This window comes from Nannobrachium achirus, assembly GCF_963921795.1.
Source record: "Nannobrachium achirus genome assembly, chromosome: 24".
Lineage (NCBI taxonomy): Eukaryota > Metazoa > Chordata > Actinopteri > Myctophiformes > Myctophidae > Nannobrachium > Nannobrachium achirus.
Genome location: NC_137831.1, coordinates 34,846,262 through 34,859,185, shown reverse-complemented (window position 1 = coordinate 34,859,185; position 12,924 = coordinate 34,846,262). Strand labels below are relative to the sequence as shown.

At 42.8% G+C, this 12,924-nt stretch overlaps 1 protein-coding gene across 1 annotated transcript in view; it reads right to left on the bottom strand.

Moving 5' to 3' along the window:
* mrpl39 (mitochondrial ribosomal protein L39) overlaps nt 1-12,924 on the bottom strand; it is a 36,429-nt gene that overhangs the window by 7,433 nt on the left and 16,072 nt on the right. The window contains exons 8-9 of the mRNA XM_080754843.1: nt 7,060-7,213; nt 3,279-3,326 (exon numbers count right to left, since the gene is read on the bottom strand). Coding sequence (XP_080610969.1) covers nt 3,279-3,326; nt 7,060-7,213 — 202 coding nt within the window. The remainder of the gene's footprint in view (nt 1-3,278; nt 3,327-7,059; nt 7,214-12,924) is intronic.

Here is a 12,924-nt window from a genome sequence, read left to right as displayed (position 1 = left end):
ACAAATTTTAGGTAATTTTTACTCTACCGGATAAATTCCAATTGTCTGTACTTTTTTTTTTCTACTCCAGTACATCTCAGATACAAATATTGTACTTTGACTACACTACAATTATATGAAAACATTAGTTACTAGTTAACCTCCACCGGCTGTCTGTCAGTCAGTCAGTCCGTTCGCCACGCCACGTCACACTTTTGGCCCTACTCTTATCACCGGCACCGTTGCCCTATCTATGCCAAACTTTGCACACACACTCCTTGGCTGGCATACCACTTGCCCCTCTTCTAGCGCCAATACAGGAGGTTGCTTTTTGCAGACAACATTAATGGACACTGCTCCTAAAGATGTCATCAACATGGATCTGTCCCATTTCCCATATTCCCTCCTCATAGGCTACGATTGCCTTCTAAAGTTTGCTGGATTGCTCCCTTTTTGAACCAATGCCACTTACAGGCCAATTTGTGTATACATATCTCCCTATTAGGGAGTCTTACTGGTTACTTTGTATATTTTCATTATTATTAAAAAACATGCATTCACCACTTCCGTCGTTGCCCCTCAGTTTGGCCTTGTGCCCTCAAACAATGGACAACACCAAAGGCCAAGTGGCTTTGCTCCTAAAATGATGGAATTCCAGGCCTGGCCATATAGTACAGTATATATTTCGTCCAATTGCAAAATAGCAGATCTACAAGCTCACAATGCGTCGCATTTGTGAGCATTTGGCCATTTTCAAAGTATCTGTTATGTATTTTGAACTTTGTTGTAACTTGCATTACTTTTACTTTTGGTACTTTAGTACATTTTGATTGCCGATACTTCTTCACACAATACTTTCTTCCGTACTTTCACTCTAGTAAGTTTTGAATTCCGGACTTTTACTTGAAACAACGAGCACTGTAACTACATTGCAGTATCGATACTTCCACTTAAGTAAAACATGCGAGTACCTTTTTCCACCCCTTGCTATTAATGGATGTACATCTTAATATAGGAACCCCACCACCCCATCCCTGCATGACGAGAGCAGCAGTAAAAAAGACACTTTGCCTTGATGGCTCATCCAAAATTAAACCGCTATAGCCTAGTTTAAAGATGTGACGGTTCGGGACAGACTTAAGACAGTCCTTCATCAGTTTGTGAAGTGAACGTCCAGACAAGCAGAGTCGATAAAAATACCCACTTTCTTTGACGGGTAGTTAAAGGCTCGTACTTTGATAGGACAGTTCGGAAAACTGTGGTTTGTCCTCAAGAGCTCCGTTGACAGCATTGTTTTTCTTTTCTCTCTTGACTATAAGCTACAACATCAACATCACTCACACACGCACGCATGCATGCACGCACGCACGCACGCAACACACACAGTCACACACAGTCACAAACGTAACCAGAATGCTCGACTCAAAACACGCTTGCCCTCATTTCTTTCTGCCGACCGCTCGATTCTTGTATTCTTGTATTTGTTTTACTGAGGATAAGGTTAGGAATAATATTAGGTTCAGGCTTAGTTTCGAGGTTCGAGGTTAAGTTTGGGAAAAGGGTTAGGTTTTGGCATGGTTTTACTGAGGTTACAGTCAGGAATAAGGTTAGGTTTAGGCATAGTTTTACTGAGGTTAAGGTTAAGAATAAGGTTAGGTTTAGGCATAGTTTACTGAGGTTACGTTAAGGCAGGGGTCTTCAACAGGGGGTCCAGGACCTCTAGGGGGTCCTCAGAGTTACTACAGGAGGTACTCATAATCTTTGGGTGATAGAAACCTTTTTTCCCATCTTTTTTATATTAACCACTTGGACCCCTATATAGCGTCCATATTCTGAAAACTTTAGCCAAAAATTGCAGATCTACAAGCTCGAGCTTGTAGATCGGCAAAGAGCTTAGGTGTAGAGGGGAAAAAGAGCAGACTAAGTACAGAGTGAAAGGTCAAGTTTTTTAAGTATTGACGGTTCACATTGTTAAATATCTGAAAACACAAGTTGACATGATTCCAAAATACTCTGATAATTGTCCTGTCAAACAATTAAACAATGTTGAATCTATTAACAGGTAGTGGGGGTCCCTGCTTCATCTCTCTCTCAACTAAGGGGTCGTTGGCCTGAAAACGCTGAAGACCCCTGCTTTAAGGAATACCAGGTAGAGATCGCCGGCATTAAGCCCAGGGCGACTGTGTTTTGAGGCAAGTGTTCTGGTATTCCACACGAACACGCACGTACACACACACACTCCTTGCTGCCGGTGGTGACACATAAACAAAAAGCAGAACTTGTGATCTTATCTCTGGAGGTCGGTGGCTCGCCATCAGGGCAGGTTAAGCGGTCCAACATTTCAGATGCCCCTCAACACTTCGCCCAGATGGCCTCACCGTTGGAGCTATGGTGTGTGTGTGTGTGTGTGTGTGTGTGTGTGTGTGTGTGTACACGTGTGTGTGTACACGTGTGCGTGTGAGTGTGTGTGTACTTGTACTGCTACAGTATACTTGCCAAATGTCCCCACACGTATTATAGTTGAATTTGAAAAATAGATATTGCGGTTTTTCAATGGTTAACCCAAGACCTGAAAAATACCTTAAAAAAGTGTTCTAAATCTGAATGCTTTTCTGAAAAACGTATGTTTCTGTGGTGTATATATATATTGTTGTAATATTTTGTTTCAAGCCAAAGTTTTATAAAAAAAATAAAAAATAAAAATAACTTTAAAAGAGTATATATATTCAAAGATTTGCACAAATGTTCAAGTTTTTTCCAAAATAGCAGATCTATAAGCTCATAGCGCGGCACCGAGTGGCGCACTATGAACTTGTATATTATCTGCTATTTTTGAATAGCCAAAGTATACAAAAATAATGATTAAAGTGGTTACACGCCATGGATGCGTTCCCGGTCTTAATGGGTTAAAATGATTATTAGAGTTAAGTTTACAATCAGGAAAAAAAGATTCAGGCTGGGTTGAGGATAGACATAGAGAGCTATATTTACGTCCATGCCTTACCCCTTATACATAAACGTCTTTGCCATTTTTTCTTCTATCTACATCGAGATGCTGTGAGCTTGTAAATTAGCCATTTGAAATATTCAAAAATAGTTTATAAGGCATGGACGAAAATATTGTCGTTGTCAGCTGAAAACCTTGTATTTCCAAAACTGTTCGTTTTGCATTTTTCATTTTAAAAATGATTTAAACTAGTGAAAACAGCCGATCTACAAGCACACAATGGTTGTGTGCTTGTAGATCTATGTGTGTGCGCACGCGTGCGTGTGTGGCGTGGCGTGCGTGCATGTCTTACCAGCCTGGCTGCTCTGGGCCGTAGTTTCCTCCACACTGTGTGGTGAGCCTATGAGGATACAGAACGGGACAACGTGACTGTCAGTCCCCCATGTCCCTCATATCTGCATCGCCTTCAATAAATCATGGACACATACTCCTCAAGCACACGCAATGACTTATTTAGAAGACAGTGGGTACAGCCCCCGCTGGACACTAGTTTTAGTTCAGGGGTCTTCAATGTTTTCAGGCCAAGGACCCCTTAGCTGAGCAGGGACCCCCAGATTCCATATAGTTTCATCGTTTGACAGCACAATCATCAGTGTATTTTTGGGTTCACGTCAATTGGTGTTTTCAGATATTTAACCACTTGAACCTTCAATACTTACCGTCATCTTTTTCCCCTTACACCAAAGCTCTTTGCCGAAAATAGCCGATCTACAATCTCACAACGCCTCGCAGCGCGCGGCGTTGTGAACTTGTAGATCTGCTATTTTTGGCTAAAGTTCTCATAATATGGACGCTAGGGTTCAAGTGGTTAAAAAGAGGGGAAAAAAAGTTTCTATCACACAATGATTTGGAGGACCCCCTGTAGTGACACTGAAGACCCCCTTGGGGCCAGGGACCCCCTGTTGAAGACCCCTGTTTTAGTTTAGTTTAACATACGGAATACGGTCAACAAATAACTTTTTGGACGAAAAGGTACGGGTTGAAGCCGAAGCTTTTTACGCCCACTTGACCTTATTAATATTTCAATTAATTTTCATTATAAAAAAATAAAACAAAAGAAGCAAACAAAAACAAAACCAAGCATCAACGATGCTTCAAGTCTTACAGACGAAACAGAACGGAAATAATTAATTATTTGGTTTTGCATCAATTGCAAAGAACAATTAAAATGAATGAAAAACTAAACTAAACAAATTAGTAAATACCATTTACTAATTGTAATGTAGGCCTAATATATATTATGCACAATACAACACTATAATAGAGGAGAGATGGTTTTTGACCAGTTTAAGCTATATCTGTACTGTGCACGTGACAGGGTCATACATAAAAATGATTGAACCTGAGCCTGATTTATAGGATTCCGTAACACACATCGTCGCTGTCAGGTGGAAACCTTGTATGTCCAAAACTGTTACTCTTCTAGGGTATAACAGAAAAGGATAGCAGATCTACAAGCTCACAACGCAAGATTGAAATATGGAGATGTGAGGTTTCTGCCCGACCGCGACGACATGCATTTCAAGTGGAGTAACTAACGCACATGAAGTCCTCTGTTTGTCCATCACATCAATTACCCATGTTGTCTTGTGGATTGTGGCCGGGTGACGGTTTGTTTTGTGCGTTGGTTAACCCATTTAGGCCTAGGGTTATTGACTGCTTTAACTATTGAAAAATAGCAGATATACAAGCTCACAGCGCGGCACCGAGTGCCGCGCTGCAAGCTTGTAGATCTGCTATTTTTGAAAAAGTGTGAAAATCTTTGACTATAAGTATTTTCAAAGCGAACGTTTATAAATCAAATTTTGCTTCTGGGTGGTCCCTGGAACGAAATAATTTGAGATGGGGGTCCGTGGCCAAATACAAATCATTTTGGGGGACCTTCACATGAAAAGGTTTGAGAACCACTGACATAGTAGTCTCTCAAGAACAGACTAACTGAGCTCCAGTTAAGTGAAAAGGACCTTTTCCTTGACGATGGCTGGCCAGATTGCTGACATATAAACATGGGTTTTTTCAAAAAAATCTTAGAGGATTCAAAAGACACTTGTAGAATCGGGTTAAAATTCAAATTTTCATGATTTAAAAAAAATAGCAGATCTACAAGCTCACAGCGTGGCACTCGGTGCCGCGCTGTAAGCTTGTATATCTGCTATTTTTCAATAGTTAAAGCATAAAATAATGATACACAAAATGGGTACCCGTTCTAAATTGGTTAATTTGACTGACATTGGAGCGGTTGGCATGCACTGAAAGAAGCCTGCACGCCAAGTGTGTGCCAAGTGGCGTCCAACACACGCTTCAGGGATTAAGGCAAACGCACATCTCATGACTGAAACGTCCCCGATCTGTGGGAAAGGAAAGGAGTCCTCCACACTAGTGCTGCCGTTTCTGAAACAATGAACAAGATATGTGGACTTCTAAACCTAACCTCTTTGTATATACTTACTGTTTGTATAGACTTACTGTTTTTTTGTTCTTTCTGTTTATCTACTGCATAGTACTGTGTTCTATTTGTCTGTCATTCAATGTTATATGAGATACTTAAATGGTTTCCTGTGGAAAAATAAGCTTAGTCTTTTCTAGGATCTCCTTTTAGTAGACCGTGTACCAGTGAACTGTACCGTCATGAAACTGTAGCCTCGTAAACCAGACTCTTAAAGATGGGAGGAGTCCGTTTACTAGGCTAATGAAACTGTACCTTTCCTATGCAAACTCCTAATAAAGTCTTCAATCAATCAATCAATCAAATCAATCAGCTCTTGGTTTTATACAGCCAGACACACTCGTAACTGGTAAAAACAAACACAGCCAAGTCTTACCCTCCCCCATTTTTCCTGTACTGTTTTTGGGGATTTTCTTTTTTTTCTGACATAGTGCATAGTACTGACTGTGTTCTATCCGTCTGTCATTCAATGTTATACGAGACACTTTAATGGTTTCCTGTGCAAATAAGCCAAGTGCTTTCCAGGATCTCCTTTTAGTTTACCTTGTACCAGTGAACTGTACCTTCATGAAACTGTACCTTTTTCTATGCAAACTTCTAATAAAGTCTTCAATCAAAAGACCAGTTGTAGAAATGGCAACAGTAGTATAATTGGTACATTGCAACTATAGTCAACATTGACCTTGCATCTATCTACATACCATGCTATCAAAATTACGCCTGCACACAAGGTTGTCGAGGCTAGGACAAGTGCTAAATTAAAATCTACGGGCTAGGGTGAAGTCTGAAGAAGAGGCGAGTCTTCAGATTGCAGATTGTTTTGTTTTGCTTATTATATTGATGTATTACCTGCTTATTGTAAGTCGCCTTGGATTAAAAGTGTCTGCTAAATGCCTAAACTGTAACTGGAAACATTACTGTAACACGCACGCACGCACGCACGCACGCACGCACGCACGCACGCACGCACGCACGCACGCACGCACGCACGCACGCACGCACGCACGCACGCACGCACGCACGCACGCACGCACGCACGCACGCACGCACGCACGCACGCACGCACGCACGCACGCACGCACGCACGCACGCACGCACGCACGCACGCACGCACGCACGCACGCACGCACGCACGCACGCACGCACGCACGCACGCACGCACGCACGCACGCACGCACGCACGCACGCACGCACGCACGCACGCACGCACGCACGCACGCACGCACGCACGCACGCACGCACGCACGCACGCACGCACGCACGCACGCACGCACGCACGCACGCACGCACGCACGCACGCACGCACGCACGCACGCACGCACGCACGCACGCACGCACGCACGCACGCACGCACGCACGCACGCACGCACGCACGCACGCACGCACGCACGCACGCACGCACGCACGCACGCACGCACGCACGCACGCACGCACGCACGCACACACACACACACACACACACACACACACACACACACACACACACACACACACACACACACACACACACACACACACACACACACACACACACACACACACACACACACACACACACACACACACACACACACACACACACACACACACACACACACACACACACACACACACATTGTTCTTTCACCTGCAGCTGTAGAGGCAGGGAGAGGCCCTGGGCTCTGCGCTGGAGGCCCCAGGGGCCCGGCCCCAAGTTGTGCACCGCCGTCACCTCGTACTGGGAGCACAGGCCTGTCCTGGCCACCAGGGGGCCATCGCTCAGGAGCACGTGGTCCCCACATCTGTGGACAGAGACAGAGAGAGAGATAGGAGAGAAAGAGGGAGTGAGAGACAGCGAGAGAGAGAGAGAGAGAGAGAGAGAGATTAAACATTAGTTTCTTCACATTTAATTGTACATATGTTTTGTTCCACTTTTGCTTTGGCAATGTAAACACATGTTTTTTTTCATGCCAATAAAGCCCCTTTGAATATAATTGAGAGGAAGAGAGAGAGAGAGAGAGAGAGAGAGAGAGAGAGAGAGAGAGAGAGAAAGATTCACTTTCTGCATGTGTGCCAGCAAATAAAGGCTATGTTTAATTAATGACCTGCGAGGGTTTGATAAACAAATTGTTCACATAATGCTTTTTTGTTTTCATGGCTTGGTGTAAAGCACACATTTTGTATTATAATTTGTCGGTTGGTTGCCTCATGTATCTTTTGTAAATGCAGGCACATACGTAGGAATTCATGCATCAGACATCCATGAATTCCAACGCATGTATCAGTTATGACACAATACACAGAAAACATACAAGTTTAAACCCTTTAAATTAATATTGGGAAAGCATCCGTGGTTAAATGTGGTTATGATACAGTGCAGCACAACAAAAAATACAGATACATTCACTCAGTCCAAGATATTACAAAAATAAAAATAAATAACAGTAGGAACCCCTTCACATCTTCATATAAGATTCAAATGCATTAGAAAACTATCCTATATCTCTTTTTTCCCATACCATTCACTCTTCCCAGCATGTATTCGTATGATTTTTTGATCATTTCCTCATTCCACTCTTTGCAACCAGGCGCTCTTGGAACTTTCCAGCTCCACAGCAGAATTCTGGCTCCTGTGACAAGTCCAACCTTTACTATTGTGAATTATTATTTTTATTTAGACCAGGGGCCACTGTCCCGTCTCCTAATAGACAGAGCCGTGTTAGTGGGGGTAGGGGTGAGTCCCACCCATTTAGATAGATATTCAAGGATTTTACACCAGAAAGGGTACACCATGTGACATTCCCAAATCATATGATAAGATGAACTATTTCTAAAATGAATGAAATATTTAAGCTGTTTTAAATTTAAAAATGTACTTATAGAGGGCAATTATTATGTATTAAGGTACCATTTTAATGGGTTCCTACCTGCGTGCCTTGGTGACAGGCATGCATGCAGTGCTTTCAGTGACCATATTGAATGAACCTGGCAGGTTCGTTCTATGGTCAAAGAGCACTGAGTGTGCATGTACCGTAGCAAGTTGAACCTGCTGCTACAGTACATGCACAGGTACAGCGTCAACAGCTGCCACTGGGTTAGAGCGAAATGTGCTCAATGCCTTGAAGGTATTAGAATTGCAACGACCAATTAATATGATGATATGAATAGGGAAAAACTGAGGCGTTGTGAGCTTGTAGATCGGATATTTTTGGCCAAATGCTTTGGAGGGGGAAAAGAGCAGTGAAAGGTCAAGTTTATTATTAGTATTGACGGTTCAAGTGGTTAAATATCTGAAAACACACATTAACATGAATCCAAAATACACTGTTGATCGTGCTGTCAAACAATGAAACTATATCTATGAACAGATTGTGGGGGTCCCTGCTTCATTTCTCTCTCAACTAAGGGGTCCTTGGCCTGAAAACGTTGAAGAACCCTGCTCTCTAAGCCAACCACCCGTCTGGAAAAACTCATCTTGGACCTCTTTCGACTTGTATCCGTGACCTTATTAGTAATAATAATGATTAAAATCAATTAATTACATGAATTAGTTAGATTATCTGTTGCAGCCCTAGGCGTAATCGCTCCAGAACGATCCTATCAGCTCACAGACCAACACCTCTGACATCTCACACAGCGCGTCGGCGTCTTCTCGCCACCTCGAGCTCAACGCCGACTTAGAAGACCCAAGCTTTCTCCTTTTCTTCGCCGAAAATGTCCTTCACAGCGCAGGGTTTCTGTACTATTTCCAGGGACATGTCCCTGGTGACTCCTGCTCAGACTGACAAAGAGCCTGTGGGTTGTTGTGTTGGACGGTCACAGCTGTCCTTAGCTGTCCTTTCAGGGAACAAACACTGCAGCCATCACTCACTGTACAACAATACTTCCCAAACCGTGTTTCCCCTTGAACAGGGGTCTTTAACAGGGGGTCCGGGACCCCTAGGGGGTCCTCAGGGTTACTACAGGGATTCCTCCAAATCTTTGAGTGTAAATATTTTGTTGCAGCGCAAGGCGTTGTGAGCTTGTAGATCGGATATTTTTGGCAAAGAGGTTTAGTGTAGAGGAGGAAAAGAGCAGACTAAGTACAGAGTGAAAGGTCAAGCTTATTAAGTATTGACGGTTCAAGTGGTTAAATATCTGAAAACAAAAAATTGACGTGAATCCAAAATACACTGATGATTGTGCTGTTAAACAATGAAACTATATGGAATCTATGAGAAGTTGTGGGGGTCCCTGCTTCATCTTTCTCTCAACTAAGGGGTCCTTGGCCTGAAAACGTTGAAGACCCCTGCCCTTGAACAATTGGGAAAGCATCTGTAGTTTTTTAATTTCGCTATATAGCAACATAAATTTTTTCCAGAAAACTCTTAGGTTTTATAACAGTGGGTCTCAAAAATAGCATATTAACAAACTCTCAGCGCGCCGCGTCAGTGCCACGCTGCTTGTACTGGCACAAAACATTTTCAGATGGGGGTCCGAGGCCAAATACATATCATTTTGGGGGTCCTTGCCACAAGAAAGTTTGAGAACTACCGATTTAGAAGGCAATCGTAGAATCGGCCTCAGGTCATAATGGGTTATAGTAAACTATAACCTTACTGTTTGTACGACAAATGGCAGAATCTGCTATTTTCACTTTTTCCGAAACCTTTTACGGCTTCTTGATAAATGTTGACCCATTTTTTGACAACGTGATAACTCAAGAGTTATTGTGCAACTGCAAATACACATGAAGTCACTCTGGGTCATGGCTATTTGGACACGACCCCCACACACATGCACACGCACACACACACACACAACACACACACACACCTTTTGTCCCGGGCAGACCTCTAAGTTGGGAAAAACGTGTGTACACAACATCCAGAGGATCAGACCTTCCTCACCGAAGAGGAGTCTGCCCAGCTCCTTATCTAAGCCTAATTCATCACTCCTGGCTGTGACCACTGCAACTCCCTGCATGCTGTACTCACTCAAACCCCTACACAACTGGCCCACAGGGCTTAAAGCCAAAAAAAAAAATCCCAAGTCTGAAAGTTATTTTCAGACCATGTCCCAATATGTGATTTTTGAAACATGGCTCGCGCAGCGCACACCGATATTTGGGGTGTTTCTCTGAAAATATTTTATAAGTATCTTCTGAAGTTCTGTTCCAGTCTGGCCAATTCAAATGCTCATATCTTGAAATTATAAATGCTTTTTATTTTGGAGATCACTTGACGGTAGGAATGTAGACGGCACCCGGGAGCAGGTTGGGTTAGCGCCCCAGCCTGTGTCTTCTGTGAGGAAGAAGCCCAACAAACCCACGGTTAGGCCTTTAGGAGGGCCATTCAAGCCGCAAGCGGAGCCTGCAGCACCGCCGTTGGGCGAGGTGGAGCCTGCAGTACCATTGCGGTTAAAAAATTCACCAATCCTGAGTGAAATGTCTGGGGCTAAAGTCTGGTGCAACGCACAGGTCCTGGACCTGGTGAGAGCAGGAGTGGACATGGTGAGACGTAGGAGGGGCCCGGACAGGAGTAAATCCACAGAGCCTAGTCCTTCCAAGCACCAGACTTCCTTTCCCTAGTCTTGGCAGAGTAGTTCTGGAGTGGTGGAGTGAATGGTCCTTTCTTTCCCTAGTGGGACTGATCGTCGGTAGCTACTGGGACGTAAGTCGGGACTTGATCAACCCCGGCTGGGTCACCCAGGTGAGGGGTATGATGTTGCGAGACCCGAAACCCTGATGAGCTTGGGCTACATCACTAAGGATACGTCCCAGGTGCCTTATTTGTTTTATAGTCCATATGGAATCCTCAAGACTGAAATCAGTCCCCAGGACTAAGAACTTTAACCCCTGGGTCCAGAATGCCGCAGCACGATTAGACCTCAACCTCCCCATTTCTCCTCATGTCTCCACCCCTTAGTGATGGACATTTGGACACATCTTCGTAACTGGTTACCATTCAGTCCTTACTGGTTAACCCATGAGGCCAATTCCACAAATGTATTCAACATTCATCAGACCCCCGAAATGATATGTACAGTATTTAGCCGTGGAACCCCATCCCAAAATATGTTGTTCCAGAAGCAAAGATTTGAGGTTTGCTTAAAAAATATACATATATATTAAAAGTTTTGCACAGATTTTCATGATTAAAAAATGCAGATCTACAAGCTCATAGCACAGCTCATAGCATAGCACAAAGTGACGCGCTATGAGCTTGTATATCTGCTTTGTTTTAACTCATACCCTGCCAAAAAATATGTTTCTATGATAAAAACGTCTTTAAAACGTCTTTTTCACTATGGACCTCCCTGCCAGACGTCTTCTGAACGTCTTTTTTTTTTAATAATAAAAAAAAAAAAAAAAAAATTTTGAATTTTTTTTTTTTGAAAAAACTTTTTTTGGACCTCCAACAGTGTACTAGGCATGATCGCGATCGCGAAATTGCATGTTTAACCCCCATACCAACCCCATCTTTCAAACATGGCAGCCATGTTTGTTTACATTTGAAGAAAACATAAGGGCTCCTTTCTCCTGAATGCCTGAACGGATTTCCAAGCGGATTTTTTTGTTTGAAAGCTGTGAAAAGCATGCACATGCATAGTGCATGATCTGTGCACGAATGTGTGCACCAGCGTGCACACTATTTTTTTAACCCTTTGTTGGCGAAGCGGCAATATAAGAGGTCATCCCACTTTAAATATGGCACCGACTGAGTTAATAGCCATGCAAGTAAGCGTGATATGTGATAAATAGAGAGCTATAAAATCTAAAACAACCCTGTTCTAATAGGTTAATTAACCACTAACTGTTAAGTATAAAATATACTTTTTAGAATGGAGGGTTACTTTGCGGTCACTGAATTGTTAAACAGGAACCCATAATATCCAAATGTGGGTAAATGTAGAGTAGTCTTTGGTGAGTAAATTATGAAGACCATTCCGGTGCTAAACAATTAATTTCATACATGAGCGATTTGCAGTTGCATCCTCCGTCGGTGCGCGTCATTGCGCGTATCAAGTAATTGCCTCAGTCATCAAACCGTGCAATGTTTTATCACCAAAAAGCATAACTATTGATTCAGATCAAGATTTTATTGCAAAACAATTCTGTGAGAAGACAGTCGTGTAATGGGAATCCCATTGCTGAAACTTCCTGGATAATGTAAGGTTGTTTATTTCAACCTTCTTAGGCTTTTAAGCTTTTTAAGTTGGCAAAGGCAGCAGCGCCATTGCCAGCAATAAAACACATGTGTCTCAAAATTCCTACTTTTTATGTTTTATTCTTATTTATTGCCCTAATTCATCATACAGGAATGTCGCACAAAAGTAGTGAAAATAGCCGATCTATAAGCTCAGGACGTGTCACGATCGATGTGCAGCGTTGTGAGCTTGTAGGTTGGCTATTTTCACTATTTTAATTGTGTTTTCCAATCTCCAATTTAGTCTGTTACCAATAGTGCTGTAACTTTTTCCAGACAAATAAAAGAAAACAAAAAACGTGATCAGGGAAGGAGAGTCAAGCATC